The sequence below is a fragment of the Heterodontus francisci genome, chromosome 14 (genome assembly GCF_036365525.1).
Source record: "Heterodontus francisci isolate sHetFra1 chromosome 14, sHetFra1.hap1, whole genome shotgun sequence".
In the NCBI taxonomy this organism is placed as follows: domain Eukaryota; kingdom Metazoa; phylum Chordata; class Chondrichthyes; order Heterodontiformes; family Heterodontidae; genus Heterodontus; species Heterodontus francisci.
This window is the reverse complement of record NC_090384.1, coordinates 82,187,813-82,209,267: the sequence shown is the minus strand read 5'-3', so window position 1 is coordinate 82,209,267 and position 21,455 is coordinate 82,187,813. Positions and strand designations below refer to the sequence as shown.

At 45.7% G+C, this 21,455-nt stretch overlaps 1 protein-coding gene across 3 annotated transcripts in view; it reads left to right on the top strand.

The window, feature by feature from the left end:
- LOC137377329 (coiled-coil domain-containing protein 34-like) overlaps window positions 1-8,125 on the top strand; it is a 51,536-nt gene extending 43,411 nt beyond the window's left edge. For all 3 annotated transcript variants that reach the window (XM_068046906.1, XM_068046904.1, XM_068046905.1), the window contains 3 exons: window positions 2,287-2,445; window positions 5,718-5,859; window positions 7,714-8,125. In XM_068046906.1, the coding sequence (XP_067903007.1) occupies window positions 2,287-2,445; window positions 5,718-5,859; window positions 7,714-7,931 (519 nt within the window). In that variant the 3' untranslated portion in view covers window positions 7,932-8,125. The remainder of the gene's footprint in view (window positions 1-2,286; window positions 2,446-5,717; window positions 5,860-7,713) is intronic.
- Window positions 8,126-21,455: the final 13,330 nt, after the last annotated feature.

Here is a 21,455-nt window from a genome sequence, read left to right as displayed (position 1 = left end):
CAGGGTTATTAGGTGAGTGTGACATATCACAGGATAGGATGTGGGTGGAGTGTTTTGGACAAGTTGGAACATTTGCATTCAAAACTTCCCAAAAACAGTGGGCCGAAAACTCTGGTGCTGCCTGTGAATTATCAGGATGTAGAAGTGATATTATAGTTTTAAAAAGAGAAATAAAACCATTCTTTAGAACTGATTTGGTACATTGCACTTACATTTGAGGCTTTAGTTTGAATCTGGTCTAGAATTAACAAATGAAAGTATTCCCCTATGTTCTAACTTTTCTATTTGAAATAAGTTTGAGCAGTCTAACCCACCAAATATCTAAAATCAAATACTGTACTGCTGACCTGAATGATTACTTATCAGTATTTGTGTTCCCTGTTCACTCATGTCTGTGTGCCTAATTCATTTATTGTCCTTAATTGCTTGATAGCATTGAGCCCATCTGGTAGCATGGGAATGAAGTCCCATCTAGGCCAGACCAGGCATGTTCTTCAACGATGTTACTAAACGACTTCGGCCTTTGCAGCAGCTTTTTTAGTGCCAGCCCACAAATTGCCATATTCATTGAATTCAGTTCCGCAACTTGCCTTTGTGGTCGGTATTTGAACTTGGTGCTAGTCCAGTACCATAACCATGAGGATACTGTACTCTTTTGAGGGGTCCCACATTGAGCCAGATACAAGATTTTAAGTTGTTAGAATATATCGTACAAATCTAATTTATTGGTGCAGAATTTAAGTCTATTGCAGTTGTACTTTGTATCCACTGTAGAAGTTATCATGATAGCTGCTTTCTTCTCCGTTGTAATTGAAAGGAAAATGGAATCTGAGGTCTTGATGCTAGTCAATCTTCTTTGGCCTCGTTGTCTCAAGAGACAATGGGTAAGCGCCTGGAGGTGGTCAGTGGTTTGTGGAGCAGCGCCTGGAGTGGCTATAAAGGCCAATTCTAGAGTGACAGACTCTTCCACAGGTGCTGCAGATAAAATTGGTTGTCAGGGCTGTTACACAGTTGGCTCTCTCCTTGCACTTCTGTCTTTTTTCCTGCCAACTGCTAAGTCTCTTCGACTCGCCACGCTTTAGCCCCGCCTTTATGGTTGCCCGCCAGCTCTGGCGATCACTGGCAACTGACTCCCACGACTTGTGATCAATGTCACAGTTTTTCAAGTCGCGTTTGCAGACGTCTTTAAAGCGGAGCTATGGATGGCCGGTGGGTCTGGTACCAGTGACGAGCTTGCTGTACAATGTGTCCTTGGGGATCCTGCCATTTTCCATGCGGCTCACATGGCCAAGCCATTTCAGGCGCCGCTGGCTTAGTAGGGTGTATAGGCTGGGGATGTTGGCCTCCTCGAGGACTTCTGTGTTGGAGATACGGTCCTGCCACCTGATGCCAAGGATTCTGTGGAGGCAGCGAAGATGGAATGAATTGAGACGTCGCTCTTGGCTGACATACGTTGTCCAGACCTCACTGCCATAGAGCAAGGTATTGAGGACACAGGCTTGATACACTTGGACTTTTGTGTTCCGTGTCAGTGCGCCATTTTCGCACACTCTCTTGGCCAGTCTGGACATAGCAGAGGAAGCCTTTCCCATGCGCTTGTTTAATTCTGCATCGAGAGACAGGTTACTGGTGATAGTTGAGCCTAGGTAGGTGAACTCTTGAACCACTTCCAGAGTGTGATCGCCGATATTGATAGATGGGGCATTTCTGACGTCCTGTCCCATGATGTTTGTTTTCTTGAGGCTGATGGTTAGGCCAAATTCATTACAGGCAACCGCAAACCTGTCGATGAGTCTTTGCAGACACTCTTCAGTGTGAGATGTTAATGCAGCATCGTCAGCAAAGAGGAGTTCCCTGATCAGGACTTTTCGTACTTTGGTCTTCGCTTTTAGACGGGCAAGGTTGAACAACCTGCCACCTGATCTTGAGTGGAGGAAAATTCCTTCTTCTGAGGACTTGAATGCATGTGAGAGCAGCAGGGAGAAGAAGATCCCAAACAAATAGGAGAGTTGTATGTAACTACAGTCTGAATTATTGTGAAAAAGTTGGGGGAGGGAGGTAAAACAATACTACCATCTCTGTGCCACCTTGTTATGTAACTCTTTGGAAATGACAACTTCAGCATTATTGGTTTTCAGAGTGGTGTAAATAAGTTTTGGATATTGAATGTTATGTCCTGTTGTATCATAATTGATGTACTTTTGTATCCTATTCAAAGGAGCTTCCTGATGCAGGGAAAGAAAATTTGTACATATGCTTATTGTGTGTGCAATTTATTGGATACAGGAAAAAATGGAGAAAGAAATGAAGCTTCACAAGGAGCAGGAGGGAAAAAAAGCCAGGGAACGAGAAAGAGGACTCACAGCAGAAAGAGCGAGTGAAAAATTTCAAGAATGGCTTAAGAAAAAGAAGCTGCAGAAAATGGAGACAAAAAAGATCGAAAAGGTAGGTTTATCTTCCTTATTTTTTTAGTAGTTTTATTGTGATGGTGTTGACAAGAATCTGGTTAACTATTGTCACATTGCACGACTATATCAGATACCAGAGCTGGCGGGCAGCCATAAAGACAGGGCTAAATTGTGGCGAGTCGAAGAGACTTAGTAGTTGGCAGGAAAAAAGACAGAGGCGCAAGGGGAGAGCCAACTGTGCAACAGCCCCAACAAACAAATTTCTCTGCAGCACCTGTGGAAGAGCCTGTCACTCCAGAATTGGCCTTTATAGCCACTCCAGGCGCTGCTTCACAAACCACTGACCACCTCCAGGCGCTTATCCATTGTCTCTCGAGATAAGGAGGCCCAAAGAAGAAGAATCAGATTATAATCCATGTTATTTGGTATCTTTAAATGCTGCAGTTAAATTTTAAGCGCATCTGTTGCTGAATCCCAGTTACAAGATTTTGTAAGTCCAATCACGCTATGTTTTTAATCCACCAACTGGAAACCTCAATTGAATATTAAAAAAACAGATAAAAGGTGGCTCGATGTTGACAGCTAAAGATAGCCACCCCAATTTACATCACTGGACCTTCCACCTTCCAGTGCATTGAGATGGAGATGACATGTCGGCACAGAGCCATCAAGACAATGACCTGAAGAATCTGAGTGACCCACCTATCCTGTTCCCATTAACAAAGCGTCAAGGCCATTACCTGAATGTTCAACTGGCAGAGACGAACCACTCAAACCTAATCACGTGAACAATGGGACCCTAGTTGTGAGGAGGGAATTCCGAGACGTGGACTGATAATTTGCAAGAGGGAATACACACGAGTAACCAGAATGCTTGCATCACTGGCTGATGGTCATGTAAGAGACCCATCCACGGTGTGCTTATCTGGTGTTTTCTCTGTGGAAGGGAGACAAGCAGCTGGACGCTGCACAGAGAAGACCCGAGTGCGGTCCCTACTTTTCTCTCTCCCTCTCCCTCTCTCCCTCTCTCTCGGTCTTTTCCCTCGCCCCCTCTCGCCCTCGCCCCCTCTCGCCCTCGCCCCCCCCTCTCGCCCTCGCCCCCCCCTCTCGCCCTCGCCCCCCCCTCTCGCCCTCGCCCCCCCCCTCTCGCCCTCGCCCCCCCCTCTCGCCCTCGCCCCCCCCTCTCGCCCTCGCCCCCCCCTCTCGCCCTCGCCCCCCCCTCTCGCCCTCGCCCCCCCTCTCGCCCTCGCCCCCCCTCTCGCCCTCGCCCCCCCTCTCGCCCTCGCCCCCCCCTCTCGCCCTCGCCCCCCCCTCTCGCCCTCGCCCCCCCCTCTCGCCCTCGCCCCCCCCTCTCGCCCTCGCCCCCCCCTCTCGCCCTCGCCCCCCCCTCTCGCCCTCGCCCCCCCCTCTCGCCCTCGCCCCCCCCTCTCGCCCTCGCCCCCCCCTCTCGCCCTCGCCCCCCCCTCTCGCCCTCGCCCCCCCCTCTCGCCCTCGCCCCCCCCTCTCGCCCTCGCCCCCCCCTCTCGCCCTCGCCCCCCCCTCTCGCCCTCGCCCCCCCCTCTCGCCCTCGCCCCCCCCTCTCGCCCTCGCCCCCCCCTCTCGCCCTCGCCCCCCCCTCTCGCCCTCGCCCCCCCCCTCTCGCCCTCGCCCCCCCCTCTCGCCCTCGCCCCCCCCTCTCGCCCTCGCCCCCCCCTCTCGCCCTCGCCCCCCCCTCTCGCCCTCGCCCCCCCCTCTCGCCCTCGCCCCCCCCCTCGCCCTCGCCCCCCCCTCTCGCCCTCGCCCCCCCCTCTCGCCCTCGCCCCCCCCTCTCGCCCTCGCCCCCCCCTCTCGCCCTCGCCCCCCCCTCTCGCCCTCGCCCCCCCCTCTCGCCCTCGCCCCCCCCTCTCGCCCCCCCTCTCGCCCCCCCCTCTCGCCCCCCCCTCTCGCCCCCCCCTCTCGCCCCCCCCTCTCGCCCCCCCCTCTCGCCCCCCCCTCTCGCCCCCCCCTCTCGCCCCCCCCTCTCGCCCCCCCCTCTCGCCCCCCCCTCTCGCCCCCCCCTCTCGCCCCCCCCTCTCGCCCCCCCCTCTCGCCCCCCCCTCTCGCCCCCCCCCTCTCGCCCCCCCCCTCTCGCCCCCCCCCTCTCGCCCCCCCCCTCTCGCCCGCGCCCCCCCCTCTCGCCCGCGCCCCCCCCTCTCGCCCGCGCCCCCCCCTCTCGCCCGCGCCCCCCCCTCTCGCCCGCGCCCCCCCCTCTCGCCCGCGCCCCCCCCTCTCGCCCGCGCCCCCCCCTCTCGCCCGCGCCCCCCCCTCTCGCCCGCGCCCCCCCCTCTCGCCCGCGCCCCCCCCTCTCGCCCGCGCCCCCCCCTCTCGCCCGCGCCCCCCCCTCTCGCCCGCGCCCCCCCCTCTCGCCCGCGCCCCCCCCTCTCGCCCGCGCCCCCCCCTCTCGCCCGCGCCCCCCCCTCTCGCCCGCGCCCCCCCCTCTCGCCCGCGCCCCCCCCTCTCGCCCGCGCCCCCCCCTCTCGCCCGCGCCCCCCCCTCTCGCCCGCGCCCCCCCCTCTCGCCCGCGCCCCCCCCTCTCGCCCGCGCCCCCCCCTCTCGCCCGCGCCCCCCCCTCTCGCCCCCCCCTCTCGCCCCCCCCTCTCGCCCCCCCCTCTCGCCCCCCCCTCTCGCCCCCCCCTCTCGCCCCCCCCTCTCGCCCCCCCCTCTCGCCCCCCCCTCTCGCCCCCCCCTCTCGCCCCCCCCTCTCGCCCCCCCCTCTCGCCCCCCCCTCTCGCCCCCCCCTCTCGCCCCCCCCTCTCGCCCCCCCCTCTCGCCCCCCCCTCTCGCCCCCCCCTCTCGCCCCCCCCTCTCGCCCCCCCCTCTCGCCCCCCCCTCTCGCCCCCCCCTCTCGCCCCCCCCTCTCGCCCCCCCCTCTCGCCCCCCCCTCTCGCCCCCCCCTCTCGCCCCCCCCTCTCGCCCCCCCCTCTCGCCCCCCCTCTCGCCCCCCCCTCTCGCCCCCCCCTCTCGCCCCCCCTCTCGCCCCCCCCTCTCGCCCCCCCCTCTCGCCCCCCCCTCTCGCCCCCCCCCTCTCGCCCCCCCCTCTCCCCCTCGCCCCCCCCTCCCGCCCTCGCCCCCCCCTCCCGCCCTCGCCCCCCCCTCCCGCCCTCGCCCCCCCCTCCCCCCCTCGCCCCCCCCTCCCCCCCTCGCCTCCCCCCTCCCCCCCTCGCCTCCCCCCTCGCCTCCCCCCTCCCCCCCTCGCCTCCCCCCTCTCCCCTCTCCCCCCCTCTCCGCGCCCCCCCTCTCCCCCTCTCGCCCTGTGATATTGCAAATATTTATTTTGTCTTATATCTTCAGGATGAAGAAGAAAAAAGAACAGCTGAAACACAAGAAAGGAAGGAGAAGGCAGACCAGGTTTACCAAGAGTGGTTAGAAAAAGTCAAAGCCAGACCTCGGACTGTTGCAAGCAGCTTTGGTTATGCCAATGGTAAACTCACAGGTTGGTGCCACTTTTCTAAACTTAGTTAAATTAAATGTTGCCCTAACTTTCCCTGCATTGAAACATACATTGCACTTATGAGAGTCAAATTAAACTATGTATTAAAATTTTTAGCACTGGAAAACAGATGTAAAATGTAAATTGTTGTATTCAGAGTTTGTTATTCCAAAAGGCTGTCTCTATTTTGTAAATTTTTACTCTTTTTGATTACATTACAAATTAAGTAGGCAATTAAGAGTCTGGAATATGCTACAAGATTGTTTTAGGTTGGAAGATTGAGATAACTCACCAGACAGAGTGAACTTAATGGAGCTTGAATGTTTTAACCTTGAGACACATTTCTACCTTGCAACACATTTCCATGTGTGTTATCTACATAATAAGTGGAAATATGGTCACTTATTTCTTTTTTGCATGGTTATGCTCATGGGAGTCTCATGACTGGCAGCAACAGCCGGTTGGATCCTGTTGTGTATATTGGGCCAGAAGTAAAGTTGGAAGTTGTTTGATTTGTGGCTACAAAGGAATTCTGTATCTTTTATATATTTTCATAAATATTGTTTGTTTATATACATGTTTATCTGCAAAACTCAAAGGTAAATAATAGTGTGATACCATGCCGAATGTTCAATAAAAATTAATTTGAAACTAGTTGCATGATCTGGAACTGCTGATGGAAGTGTGGTCCAATATTGTTTCTTGATATTTATTTGAAAAAGTGCTCCATTTATGTGATCTCAATCCTAACCACTGATTTAACCTAGTGAAGAAAAAATACTTTCCCATTTTTCTTTGAGGAGTCGGCTGATAAGCTCCATTGCTGCTCAAACAGCATGCTCAAACAGCACAAAAGATCCCACCTTCCGTTCTTTTTGACCTTCCTTAACTTTGTGCTTCTCGGGCATATCAAATTTCAGGCAGCTGCCTTTTGGACACCAAGATGTTTGCAAATAGCTTCCATAAAAACATTAGAGATTTCAGTTTGTTCTTTCTGTGTATTATCTCCTGATGTCTTATCAGCAGCCTTTGTTTCAATCGGTTTTTCGCAGCTGGTTTTGATTGCACATTGCTGTTTGCTGTTGTGCTGTGTGGCAGTAAGCCTGCCCTATGGCAGTGCTTTGGTGCAGCTGAGTGCTGTCATTGCTTGTTTGGTTGATAACAAACAGAACAGTCTCCTGTTTATCGCACTCCAGTTTGACAAATGTGTTCCAGCTTCTGACAATGTTTGTGAAGATGTGCAGAAGGTTTAGCTTTCCTTTGTCAGTTGACTTCATTTTGCATTTTACAGAGGGCTTTCCAGTTTTTACCATATATGGTGGGGGGGGGTTTCTTTCAAATTTTGGCTGTGTGAAACAAATACTTCTGTTTATGTACAATAGACCCTTTCTATTCTAAATGGCTTTTTCCTTTCCTATAGTGAAGCACCTTAGTCTCCACTCTGTGTCTCCATGACAGCTTACTGAAATTGAAAACTTTTGGAGAACTGTGTGAAAAGAATACAAATCTAACACTCCATGACAATACAACAAAGCTTCAACTCACAGACTTGTGTTTCTTTTCATTTCTGAAAGGAAGCATAGCTTTTTTCAGTAGTTTTCAGTGAACTATATTGATATAGTTTTTGAAGAGAGTAATGAAACTTCTGTACGTATTTACTGCTCGTTATTTGATTACAGTACTGCTGCATCAATCTTGGAAAGATTAAATAACCCACTGCTTCACGTGTATTTTTCTTTGAATTGCGTAGACGGGGTTGTCTTGAGACAAAATTCCTTTATGTATCAACTATTTTGAGTGGTATCTTTTTGAACAATACAAGTCTGTTATGTTTATTATGTAATTAATATATTACAGGATACTATGATGGAAGTTCTTATCCGGCTCCAAGCTACTACAATCCAATTCCGTGGAAGCCCATACCTGTGCCATGCTTAGAAGATACCACTAAAAAATTAACTTGCAAGATGAAAGAGAAGCCAAAATCCAGTTATCTATATAAAGCACATTCAAATATGGCTTTCAGACCAAAGGACAATCTTCTTGTTGGAACAGCTTGGAGGAAAGCAAGATGACTTTTTTTAACTAACCACATTAGTACATTCCATTATTTAAATTTTCAGTCTTGTTTTTCTTTTCTTTTGGTAGTAATGTCAATTTTAATCCCATATTTATATTTTAATTAAAGAATGGTCTCATATTCCCCACCAAGTTTCATCAGAGCTGCTTTTGCTCTAATTTCCATTAAACAATACAAAAGAATATGAAATGTAGTTTTGAGTGTTTCTTTCAGTAGACTAGCCATTAATGTAAAGTTATGGAGACAAGCAAAATAATTGTCTTGCAGTGCATTTACACATCATTTTTAATGTTACTGGAAAATGGTTGCCACTTAAGAGCAATGATAGGGTAGTTTAGAGGATCAGTTTATCGAATGCATTTGAGACAATTTACTGGAATAATATGCTCAGAAACCAGCTAGGGAACAGGTTAATTTAAATCTAGTACTGTGTAATGAGACAGTGTTAATTAGTAATCTTAGTGTAAGGGATGCATTGGGAAAACTGATCATATTTCATAATGAATTTGAGAATGATGTGGTTAAGTCTGAAACTATGGTTGTAAATTTTTTTTTTAAAAAGCCAATTACCTAGGTATGAGGACGAATTGGCTATGGTAGATTGCGAGATTAGATTAAAAGATATAACAGATAAACAATACTGAACATTTAAATAAATCATAATTCTCAATGAACTTGCATTCCCTTGAGGAATTTAAAAACTCCACGGGAAAAGTGATCCAACTGTGGCTAACTAGAGAAGTTAGCGATCATATTAGATTAAAAGAAGAGGCTTATAATGTTTAAAAAAGAGTAGTAAGCCTGAAGATTGTGAGGGTTTTAGAAATCAGCAAAGGATGACCAAGAAATTGATAGCGGGGGTAAAATAGAATATGACAGTAAACTAGCAAGGAAAATAAGAACAGATTGTATGAGCTTCTACAAGTATGTAAAAAGAAAGAGATTAGAGAAAGTAAAATTAGAGATAGAGACAGGAGAAATATGCCAGAATTAATGGGTAACGAAGGGTCTACTGAGAGTGAGGCACTTAAAGTAATTAATATTAGTAAAGAAAAAGCACTGGAGAAATTAATAGGACTAAAAGCCAACAGGTCCCAGGACCAGATGCCTACATCCTATGGTTTTAAAAGAGCTGGCTGCAGAGATGGTGGATGCATTAGTTTTGATTTTTCAGAATTTCCTAGATTCCAGAATGGTCTCTGTGGGTTGGAAGGTAGGAAGTGTAACCCTGCTATTCAAGAAAGGAGGGAGCAACTAAGAAGGGAACTGTAGGCCAGCTAGTCTGACATCAGTCATCAGAAAAATGCTAGAATTTTTTTTAGGGACATGTTAATAGTGTACTTAGAAAATCACTATGATTAGTGTTACGACTGAGGTGGGAGGAGTGCACTGTCTTTTCTAGTTCCACTTCTCCATAGTTCACAACATATATTTAATATATATTTACCCAGTTACTGATACAGTTTTTTAATCCCAGAATAAAATACATCAACCAGGTTTCTTTAATAAGCAACAAAATTATTAGTTTATTATGAAACCAGACTTAACCAGTAATGCAGCAAAGCATTAACACAGATTGAAATATGCAAGTTCCCTTTTTAAATTCCCCAATTACACACTGGAAAAAATACAGCAGTTCCCTCTGCAGAGGTCTGTTACAAAAAAAACTACTTTGGCCAAATATTCGCTAATTTTTGATGAAAAAAAGATATGGAAGGAAGTCATTGTCCCTATTTTGGTCTGGCATCCGGGTATAGTGAGGTGGGTCACTGGAATCGTTTCAGAAGCAGTCTGGTCTGGAGATTGAGAATTATCCGAGTAAGCTTTCCAGGAGAAATGTGGCATCAGAGTTTATCCGCCAGCACACTCTTGAATTGCAGGATTTTTTTCAGCTTCTCAGGAGCTATGCAGCACCAGGGATTTTAGCTCTGCCACACTGGATCTTTGCAGGATTTCTTCAATGAGGTAGAGAAAGAGGGGAGTTGGGTGTTTTTATTCCTTTACAGGAAAAACCACTGTCTTCAAGCAGTTCACACCACAACTAATCTTTGATAAGAATAGAAAAGCCAAATATGTTTTAAATAGTGAGAGACTGGGAAATGTTGGTAATCAGAGGTGTCCTTGTAACATGCAGGTTTAGCAATCAATTAGGAAGGTAAATGGTCCAATGACCAAACCCCAAACAGAGTTGACCTCCATAAACCTTGACGGGTGTCTTCTCTGTAACCATTTTTCCCCAGGTCACCAAGGGTTCTGCTGTTTACGGAGTCCAAAGCTCATGACTTCCAGCACAGGTGTTTTTCAAATAGCATCTCAAGTATCCTTTCGGTGAGCATAATAAAAAAAAACACATCCATGGAATCTTTTCAATTTTTAACACCAGTCCTTTTAAAAAAAAAGGTATTTTTTAAAAATGGAAGCACTTTTGTAACATCAGGCAGATTCAACACTGTTTTATGAAAGGGAAGTTACATTTGACAAATCTATTGGAAGGTGTAACTAGCAGGGTAGATGAAGAGGAAACCGGTGGATGTATATTTAGTTTTTCTGAAAGCATTTGATAAGGTGCCACAAAACGGCGTTACGCAAGGTTGGGGTTCATAGGATTGCGAGTAATTACAAACAAATGGACCGCTGGGTTGAGCGCTACCCAGAACTGTACTCCAGGGAGAATGCTGTCACTGAGACTGCCCTCAATGCAGCCCAGCCTCTACCAGTTATGGTTGAGCTGGACGTACAGCCAACCAAATCGGAACTCGGTGATGCCATTGATTCTCTAGCCAGCGGAAAAACCCCTGGGAAGGACAGCATTACCCTTGAAATAATCAAGAGTGCCAAGCCTGCTATACTCTCAGCACTACATGAACTGCTATGCCTGTGCTGGGACGAGGGAGCAGTACCACAGGACATGCACAATGCTAATATCATCACCCTCTATAAGAACAAGGGTGACCGCGGTGACTGCAACAACGACTGTGGAATCTCCCTGCTCAGCATAGTGGGGAAAGTCTTTGCTCGAGTCGCTCTGAACAGGCTCCAGAAGCTGGCCGAGCGCGTCTACCCTGAGGCACAGTGTGGCTTTCGTGCAGAGAGATCGACCGTTGACATGCTGTTCTCCCTTTGTCAGATACAGGAGAAATGCCGTGAACAACAGATGCTCCTCTACATTGCTTTCATTGATCTCACCAAAGCCTTTGACCTAGTCAGCAGACGTGGTCTCTTCAGACTACTACAAAAGATTGGATGCCCACCAAAGCTACTAAGTATCATCACCTCATTCCATGACAATATGAAAGGCACAATTCAACATGGTGGCTCCTCATCAGAGTCCTTTCCTATCCAGAGTGGCGTGAAACAGGGCTGTGTTCTCGTACCCACACTTTTTGGGATTTTCTTCTTCCTGCTGCTTTCACATGCGTTCAAGTCCTCTGAAGAAGGAATTTTCCTCCACACAAGATCAGGTGGCAGGTTGTTCAACCTTGCCCGTCTAAGAGCGAAATCCAAAGTACGGAAAGTCCTCATCAGGGAACTCCTCTTTGCTGACGATGCTGCTTTAACATCTCACACTGAAGAGTGTCTGCAGAGTCTCATCGACAGGTTTGCAGCTGCCTGCAATGAATTTGGCCTAACCATCAGCCTCAAGAAAACGAACATCATGGGGCAGGACGTCAGAAATGCTCCATCCATCAATATTGGCGACCACGTTCTGGAAGTGGTTCAAGAGTTCACCTACCTAGGCTCAACTATCACCAGTAACCTGTCTCTAGATGCAGAAATCAACAAGCGCATGGGAAAGGCTTCCACTGCTATGTCCAGACTGGCCAAGAGAGTGTGGGAAAATGGCGCACTGTCACGGAACACAAAAGTCCGAGTGTATCAGGCCTGTGTCCTCAGTACCTTGCTCTATGGCAGCGAGGCCTGGACAACGTATGTCAGCCAAGAGCGACGTCTCAATTCATTCCATCTTTGCTGCCTCCGGAGATTACTTGGCATCAGGTGGCAGGACCATATCTCCAACACAGAGTTCTTCGAGGCGGCCAACATCCCCAGCTTGTACACACTACTGAGTCAGCGGCGCTTGAGATGGCTTGGCCATGTGAGCCGCATGGAAGATGGCAGGATCCCCAAAGACACATTGTACAGCGAGCTCGCCACTGGTATCAGACCCACCGGCCATCCATGTCTCCGCTTTAAAGACGTCTGCAAACGCGGCATGAAATCCTGTGACATTGATCACAAGTCGTGGAAGTCAGTTGCCAGCGTTCTCCAGAGCTGGCGGGCAGCCATAAAGACGGGGCTAAAATGTGGCGAGTCGAAGAGACTTAGTAGTTGGCAGGAAAAAAGACAGAGGCGCAAGGGGAGAACCAACTGTGCAACAGCCCCGACAAACAAATTTCTCTGCAGCACCTGTGGAAGAGCCTGTCACTTTAGAATTTTTCCTTTATAGCCACTCCAGGCGCTGCTTCACAAACCACTGATCACCTCCAGGCGCGTATCCATTGTCTCTCGAGATAAGGAGGCCAAAGAAGCTTGGATTGAGGATTGTTTTCTGTCATTTACCCAGCGTAGGAATAATTTTTGGGTTGGCAGATTGTAACTAGTAGGGTATCACAAGAGTTAGTGCTTGGACCTCTGCTATTTGCCATCTATATCAATGACTTGGATAGGGGTAGGAGTCTAATGCATCCAACTTTACTGAAGATACAATGCTCGGTGGGGAAAGTAAGCTGTGTCAATGCAAAGAGGCATATAGACAGTTTAAGTGAGTGGGCAAGAAGATGGTAGGTGGAGTATAATGTGGGGAAATGTGAAGTTATCCACTTTGATAAGAATAGAAAAGCCCAATATTTTTTTAAATGGTCAGAGACTGGACAATGTTGATATTCAGAGGGTCGTGGGTGTCCTTGTACATGAATCACAAAGTTAACATGCTGGTACAGCAATCAGTTAGGAAGGCAAATGGTAGGTTAGCCTTTATTACAAGGGGGTTGGAGTATGAGAAATGAAGTATTGCTATAATTATTTTTTTAGATTAGATTAGAGATACAGCACTGAAACAGGCCCTTCGGCCCACCGAGTCTGTGCCGAACATCAACCACCCATTTATACTAATCCTACACTAATCCCATATTCCTACCAAACATCCCCACCTGTTCCTATATTTCCCTACCACCTACCTATACTAGTGACAATTTATAATGGCCAATTTACCTATCAACCTGCAAGTCTTTTTGGCTTGTGGGAGGAAACCGGAGCACCCGGAGAAAACCCACGCAGACACAGGGAGAACTTGCAAACTCCACACAGGCAGTACCTGGAATCGAACCCGGGTCCCTGGAGCTGTGAGGCTGCGGTGCTAACCACTGCGCCACTGTGCCGCCCTATTATATAGGGCGTTGGTAAGACTATGGGCTGAAATTCAGCGGAGAGAGGCCCGCCTCGACCTGCAACGTCGTGAAGGGCCCGCCGCATATTACCGGTGGCAGGGGGACCTCAGTGCAGCCCCCACCACCCCCCCTCCCCGCCACCTGGTGGCGGGCTCTTCACCTTAATATTCAAATTAACGAAGAATGCAAATGAACATACCTGTAGGCAGCAGCCATCCCACAACAATTTTACAGCTGTCGTTCGTACTGGGCATGCCTTTGGAACCCCATATGGAGTGCTGAGGTGAGAACCTGGTGGGGAGGGGGAGGAATAAAATTTTCGGGGTGGGAGGGGTGGAAGAGCAGGGAAAACATTTTTTATTCATTGTGGGAATGGTGAGAAGGGGTTGAATGGCAAAGACTGCAAAGTTTGGGGTTTAAAGGTCAGGACTGTCAAGAATGGCTTTTTGGGGGGGGGGGGTGGGGGGTGGTGGGAAGAGGGAAATAAATTTATTGTGTGACCATGGGGGTGGGGTGGAAGTAGTTAATTATACTGTTCTATTGAAAGTTAAAGTGCTGGTCCCTTTAAAATTAAAATCTCTGCTAAGGGCTTAAAGACCTTTAAAAATTGTGCCTGTGTGGTGGTGCTGGATGCGTTGCCGGGGATGCGGCGGATGCCCCCTCTACATCATCGGGGGCAGCCGCTCCGCCCCCTCTATTTAAATTAGCCCCCGCGTGTAATATGGCGGGGGGTCTTCGGCAGCACTTCCGTGTCGGAAGGCTGCCGAGTTCAAAGCGTGCCGCCATGGTGTGGGATTAAAATTCAGCCCTATATCTGGAGTTCTGTGTACAATTTTGGTCATCTTACCTAAGGAAGGATATACTTGGCTTCGAGGGAGTGCAACGAAGGTTTGCTAGATTGATTCCTGGGAGTGGGATTCCTGGGAGTGGAGGACTGTCCTATGAGGGGATTGAATAGAATGGACCAATATTCTCTGGAGTTTAAAAGAATGAGAGGTGGTCTCATTGAAATGTATAAAATTCATAGAGGGATTGACAGGGTAGTTGCTGAGAGGCTGTTTCCCCTGAGAGTGCCTGGAGAGTCTAGAACGCGGGGTCATAGACTCAGGATAAGGGTTCAGGCATTTAGGACTGAGATGAGAAGAAATTTCTTCACTCAAAGGGTTAGGATCCTTTGGAATTTTCTATCCCCAGAACGGGATGCTCAGTCATTCAAATGTATATTCAAAACTGAGAACAATAGATTTTTGGATACTAAGAGAATCAAGGGATATGGGGAAATTGGAGTTTAATAGCACTTTCCAAACCTGTGACCTCTACCACCTAGAAGAACAAGGGCAACAGATACATGAGAACACCACTACCTGCTACACGCCAAGCTGTCTTGGAACTATATCGCCATTCCGTAACTGTCACTTGCTCAAAATCCTGAAACTTTCTTCCTAATCGCACCATTGGTGTACCTACACTCCGAGGACTGCAGATGTTCAAGAAGGCAGCTCACCAGCACCTTCTCAAGGCCAATTAGGTATGGGCAATAAATGCTAGCCTAGCCAGCAATGCCCACATCCCAAAAATGAATTTTAAAGAAGTTGAGGTAGAAGATCAGCCTTAATCTTATTGAATGACAGAGCAGGCTCAAGGGGCTTTATGGACTATTCCTGCTCCTATTTCTTATGTTCTTATTTTTGTAAACCAGGTTGAGGGCAGATCAGTGATATCTAGACTAAACTGGTGGTTTCAGATCCAAACTATAGATCTCAAACTGTAGTATAAATGTGGTTTCCTGCAACTTGGGTCCCAAAGGGCAATGCCGAATAGGGTCACGAAGAGAAACATCTTTAAAATGAAAATATCATTCCCTAATTGGTTGTCCCGCCTGGGAATACAGTTAGAAATAATTGTACTGATTAAAAAAACTGTTTTGTGCATCCTACATTGTGACCACCGAATGAATCCCCTCAATCTCATATTGGGTTTCAGAGGTTCTCGTCTGAATAGACTCTCCAAACTTGAAGCAAACTTGGAATCAATTTGCTCAGAGTTCCATTGATGGGGTATGAATTTGTTGTTAATAAGGATCACCCAGATCAAAAAATGTTTATAGCAAATTTTGATGTCGAAGGAAATCAGATCTCAATATAACTAATGTGAAATATTGGAACCGTAATAATACTTCATATTACTTAAATATTTCAAAACAATGACATTTTGGATGCAAGGTACGCCTGAGTTTCTCATATCAAGAATTTCTACAGAAGGAGAGTTTCAGCAAAATTCAGTGGTGACTGAAAGTTGGGAAGTCAGCTAATTCAGCAGACACACGAGAGATTGAAAATGGGACCTTCCTGGTCTGTACAGTTCATCACATCATGTGGTGTATTTATTTACCAATGCATTTTCTCACTGTTTGCAAGTTACTTTTAAAATAGCATTGCTGACATTCAAATTGCCCTCTTCTGTATATGGAACTGGGCCTGAAGCCCAATTGCTTTTTAACAATTCTGTTTTAACTAATGCTGTCACGTCATCTCCTGTGTGCCCTCAAGCAGCAATTAGCCATTTCCTTATTTAATTTACTCATAGACAAAAAAGCTACATTTATATCTTAAACAACTTTTGTTCAGACTCATCCTACATCAACTTTTGAACCAAGACTGGCCTTTTAAGCCATCTGATTAGATTGCACGCAAATACTTCACTAAAAATAACTGCAAATCTCTGACAGTAATTCATCATTCCAGCAAAAACCAGAATGTTACATTGTTTTAAACAACTTTGTTTTAAAGCTGAGTTAGGGAACAGGCTATAAGTAGCAAATTTAGAATTGTACCAACTGTTGAATTTTTACACTAAAATGTATATATTTTGGTTAAATTTTATGTCGCAATTTACTTTTAATCTTGTTTGAAGAATGTTTCAACAGATCAACATTTATCCCTCAACTAATGTTGCCTGGTTTGGAGGGCTTGAGTTATAAAGAGAGATTGGATAGGCTGGGTCTGTTTTCCATGGAGCGAGGGGGGCTGAGAGGGGACATGATTGAGGTATATAAAATTATGAGAGGCATAGGTAGGGTAGATAGCCAGAGTCTGTTTCCCATGGTAGGGGTGACTAAAACTGGAGGGCATAGATTTAAGGTGAGAGGGAGAAGGTTTAAAGGGCATCAAAGGGGTAAATTTTTCACACAAAGCATAGTGGGTATCTGGAATGAGCTGCCAGAGAAGGTGGTGAAGGCAGGAACAGGAGCAACATTTAAGAGGCATCTGGACAGGTACTTGAATGAGCAAGGCATAGAGGGATATGGAATTAATGCAGGCAGGTGGGATTAGTATAGATAGGCATTATGGTCGGCATGGACGCGGTTGGCCGAAGGGCCTGTTTCTATGCTGTATGACTATGACTCTAATGTTACCAAAACAAATTAACTTGCCACGTATCTCATTAGTTTTTGTGGAACTTTTTGTGCTAATTGGCTGGTATGTTTGCCCACATTGATGGTGACATTCACTTCAAAAAGTAAGCCTGTAAAAATATTTTGCACCATCCCTAGGATGCGAAAGGGGCAATATAAATGTAAGTTTTTTTTTTCTTAATTTGCGTGTATCAATATTCAGCAGAACAACCAAGCTATTACTTCACTGAAAGCTACCTCAGTGGTCACTATCTTTATCCCCCCTTCACAGAGGTGCTCTCACCTTTGATAGAGGCATTCTTGCTCTTTAGCCCCCTTTTCTCCCAGGCCAATGGTACAGTAGCATAATGGTAATGTTACCTCACTAATAATCCAGAGAATGTGTGTTCACATCCCACCATGGCAGTTTGAGAATTAAATTCAAGTAAAAAAAAAAATCAGCAAATAAAAAAACTGGTTTCGTAAAATTGACCATGAAGATGTCAGTTTTGTCATTAAAAACCCAACTGATTCACAAATGTTTTTCAGGAAGGAAGGTTTCTATCCTTACCTGATCTGGTCTGTATGTGGCTCCAGTCCCACCTCTGAAATGGGCTAGCAAGCAACTCAATCATCTTTCTCAGGGCAGCTAGGGCTGGACTATAAATTCCAGCCTTGCCAGGAAGGCTTACATCTCAGCAATGAACTTTTTAAATGCTTCACTTCCTTCCTAAATATCTCTAACTCTCACCAGAGATTTTTTTTCCTCACAAGCTCCCCTCCCAATTAACAGATATTTCCCAATTTTAATTCTCCCCAGTTCAGAAATACTTTCTATCTAATTTTCTATCTCAGTTGACAGAAGCACTGTCCCCTTCTAATTTCTCCTCCCCATAATTCAATTTCATGTGCTACCCCAGTTCAGAGATTTTTCTTATGCTAATGGCACATTGTTCAGAGACACTTTTCCTCCTCTCCTATTCCAATATACACTTGAGCTTTACCCATTTTGCTCTCTGAGCTCCAAATGGAAATTTCTGATTTATCTCAAGACCAGGTATTCCCTTGCACAAAGTTTGCTCCTGCAGTGAGGCAGTAATATTGGGTACAAACATTAACTTGCACTCCAACGGTGGATTTGCAGTCCTGGGGATTAAAAAAAAAAGTGAACTGTCAGTCTGGCTACATCACTTCAGGAGAAGAAGCATGGATGGGTGTAATTTTTAATTCACTGTAAATATATGCCTGAATCAATAATTATACTTAAAATAACAAATGCTGTGGATATAACAAAGCCTGTTGAGTATTCCTGAAAATAGCGACATGTTGTCGAAGTTTTTCATCTTGTACTCATCAGGACAATCGGCAAGAATACCAATGTAAGGGAAAACAACGATGTTATCCTGTATGAGAAGCGAGTGCTAATTGGTTGGCAAGTGAGCTCTGGTAGAGGCATTGCCATGGCGAATGCACCAGTTTACTTTGACTGACAGTTAACTGCCAAGCTTGTTTGAAATTTAAACCAGGCAGCTTTACTCTGATTGGTCAAGGCATTGCCCTGAGGAATGAACCAGCGAATGTTTGCCACTTATTTTGTTTAGTTGAAACAGGCGCAATGTTTGTACATGTTCTTTCTGTCTGCAAAGAACAGGGCCCTGTGTATAATATATGTAGCTTCCAGTACGCACAAATGCACCACACTGTGAACCATACTGACAATCTTAAATTGGTTGTCAGCGTAATTCTTATCACACTGTGAATTATTTAGCAAATGTTGTCCAATCGCGGAATCACATTGAATGTTGGACACTGTGTTTTGAGTTTTGCAAGCACAAGCTGTTGAGTACGGCTCGTATCTTGCCCGTTGCAAACAATAGAAGGGACATACTGTTTGATATGATCTGCCAGTCTTTGAGACGTATGGCCTATATACCTAGCATCCCACTGGAGTTGAAATTCATATATTACATTACTCATTTGTGTGATAGGCAGGACGTCTTTTTGGCTTGACGGCAGCATCCTGTTAGTCGCGGCCACCACACGTGTTGCTATTGCATAGTAGTAGCATGAAACAGCTAACTTCACCTATTGCTCATATTTTTGGGATACATTACCCTTCCAGAGTAATTTGAGGTAGACTGGGCACTTTTCAGGGTGAAAATGATGGCCTTAGGCCCATTTATAAGTTTGTGCAATATACAGCGCAAAATGATCTGATCATTGTCACACGGGATGTCTTTGATTCGCCCTATTTCAGCATCAAGCTTACATGGTGATCAAATGGCTCGGGCCCTATTTACGAGGTTGCCAATAAGACCAGTCTTATAGCACGTGGAACTGTAAGAATCCCAACGCATGTATTGACCAGTGAAGGTAGGTTTGTGGTAGACTGTGGTAGAGAACCCCTTAGCAGATTTCTCAACTAGTACATCAAGGAAAGGGAGATCATTTGACTGCTCCATTTCAAAGGTTTTGAGTGCAGGATGGAGCCCATTAATACGTGTAAATAGGGCCTGAGCTATTTGCCTTGACCAATCAGAGTCAAGCTACCTGGTTTAAATTTCAAACAAAGCTTGGCAGTTAACTGTCATTCACTGAAAACTGGTGCATTCTCCATGGCAACACCTCTACCAATCAGCGTTCACTTGCCAACCAATCAGCACTCTCTTATACAGTATAAAGTATAAAGTTGTTGTTTTCCCTTACATTGGTATTCATACGGATTGCAAGACGAAAAGCTTTGACAACATGTCTCTATTTTCAGCAATACTTAAGTTCGGTACTACCAAATGACTATTTGTGAAGCCTGTTGAGTAAAAGATTTCTGCAGTTGTTTTAATTCCTTTTCATCCGAAGGCAATGCAACAATTCCTATGTCATGTTGATTATAAATTAATAGGAAAATGGAGTAAGCATTAATTTAAATAAACAATAAAACCATAGAAGAAAAAAAGTACTCAAATCTGTCAAAGCTGTTGTATGATATTATTGTTTCCAAAATACAGCTTGTATATGAATCATACTTTGGGAATTATGTAAAAAGCCCACATGTAATTTAATTATTCCGATGATTTTGAGGGAATTGGGGTGATTCTCCATAGCCTGTCCACTTGGAGTTCCATTAGCCTGATAATTTTTTGCAGGTGCTAAGTATAATTCTCTATAGTTGTTTTTGTGTTTAATGTACATTTAATATATTTTGCTGAAGGTCTTTGTATCAGAATTCTTAAATGTCTTGTACATACTTGTTCCAAAATGTATGTAATTTTTTGAAAAATGACATTTGTCCTGAAACAATGTAAGGAATTGGGTTTCTAAATATTTTGCTTAAATTCTTAGGTGCAGTATATACACACACTTACTGTGTGTTGAAAGTATGTGGTATAAATAAGAAGTCAGTAGTTGCCACAGCTGAACATGTACAGTACAGCAATTCAGCCTTAGACCGCAGAAGGTAAATGGAGTGATGAGTTGTTTATGTAGCTAAAATTGTTGCAACTTTTCAAACAGAGTATGCAAACAAATCCAGGATATGTTGCCCTAAATTAAGTATATTCAGGACAGCTGTAATTTTGTTTCTTCATAGTTATATTTTCAAGGCTACGTCTAAAGCTATTCTAACATCTAAGCCAGTGTATACTTGTACATGTGTCCTGCAGATATTCCAGTATAATGAATCGAATCCCCCTCCCTCCAATTTTAGTTTTGAATTATTTCCAAATTTACTTGAGCATCTAATTATAAGGGAATGTTTTAAGAGTTTGTCGTTATATTTGATTATCTTACTGTCAGTTTATTCTCTTGGGCTTAAATGCAGAACTATTTAGATCAACTCAGTGGCATAACTAGTTGATAAGATTCAGAAATTGTGATACAAAAGCAAAATACTGCAGCTGTTGGAAATCCAAACTGAAAATCCTGGAAATAGCAGGTCTGGCAGTATCTGTGGAGAGAGAAACAGAGTTAATGTTTCAGGTCTGTGACCTTTCATCAGAACTGGGAAAAGAGATGTAACAGGTTAAAGCAAGCACAGAGGCATGGAATAGGGTGAGGGGATGAAAAGAAGGGAAGGTCTGCGATATGGTGGAAAACAGGAGAGATTAAATGACAGAGGAGTTGATAGTTCAAGGCAAAATGGGACAAGTAAAGAAACAAATCTTGTGCCTAGAAGAGGTATTAATGGGAAAATGCACAATCAATACCAACAGCTGCCATCCAAAAACACAAAAAAAAAGATGGGAGCAGAGGTTATGATCTGAAATTGATGAGCTCAATGTTGAGTCCAGGAAGCTGTAAAGTGCCTTATTGAAAGATGAGATGCTGTTCCTTGAGCTTAAGTTGCGTTTCATTGGAACAGTGTAGGAGGCCAAGGACAGAGTGCTCAGTAAGAGTGGAGCAGAGAATTAAAATGTCAGGCAACTGGAAGCTTGGTGTTATGCTCAACAAAACAGTCACCCAATCTGCGTTTAGTCTCAACAATGTAGAGCAGACTGCATAGTGAGCAACAAATGCAGTGTACTAAATTGAAAGAAGTGCAAGTAAATAATTTCACCTGGAAATTCACAGAAATTGTGACTTTTTTTAGTCAGGTTGAAATTAGTTATGAAAGTTCTCTGAAAAGTAAGTGAGGCGCTTAAATGAAATTTGCCAAATATTAGTTCACATTGGTTTCCTTGATGTACTCCATTCAGTCAATTTAAAATTTTTGTGCCCATGCAACATTCCTCACTTTAAAAAA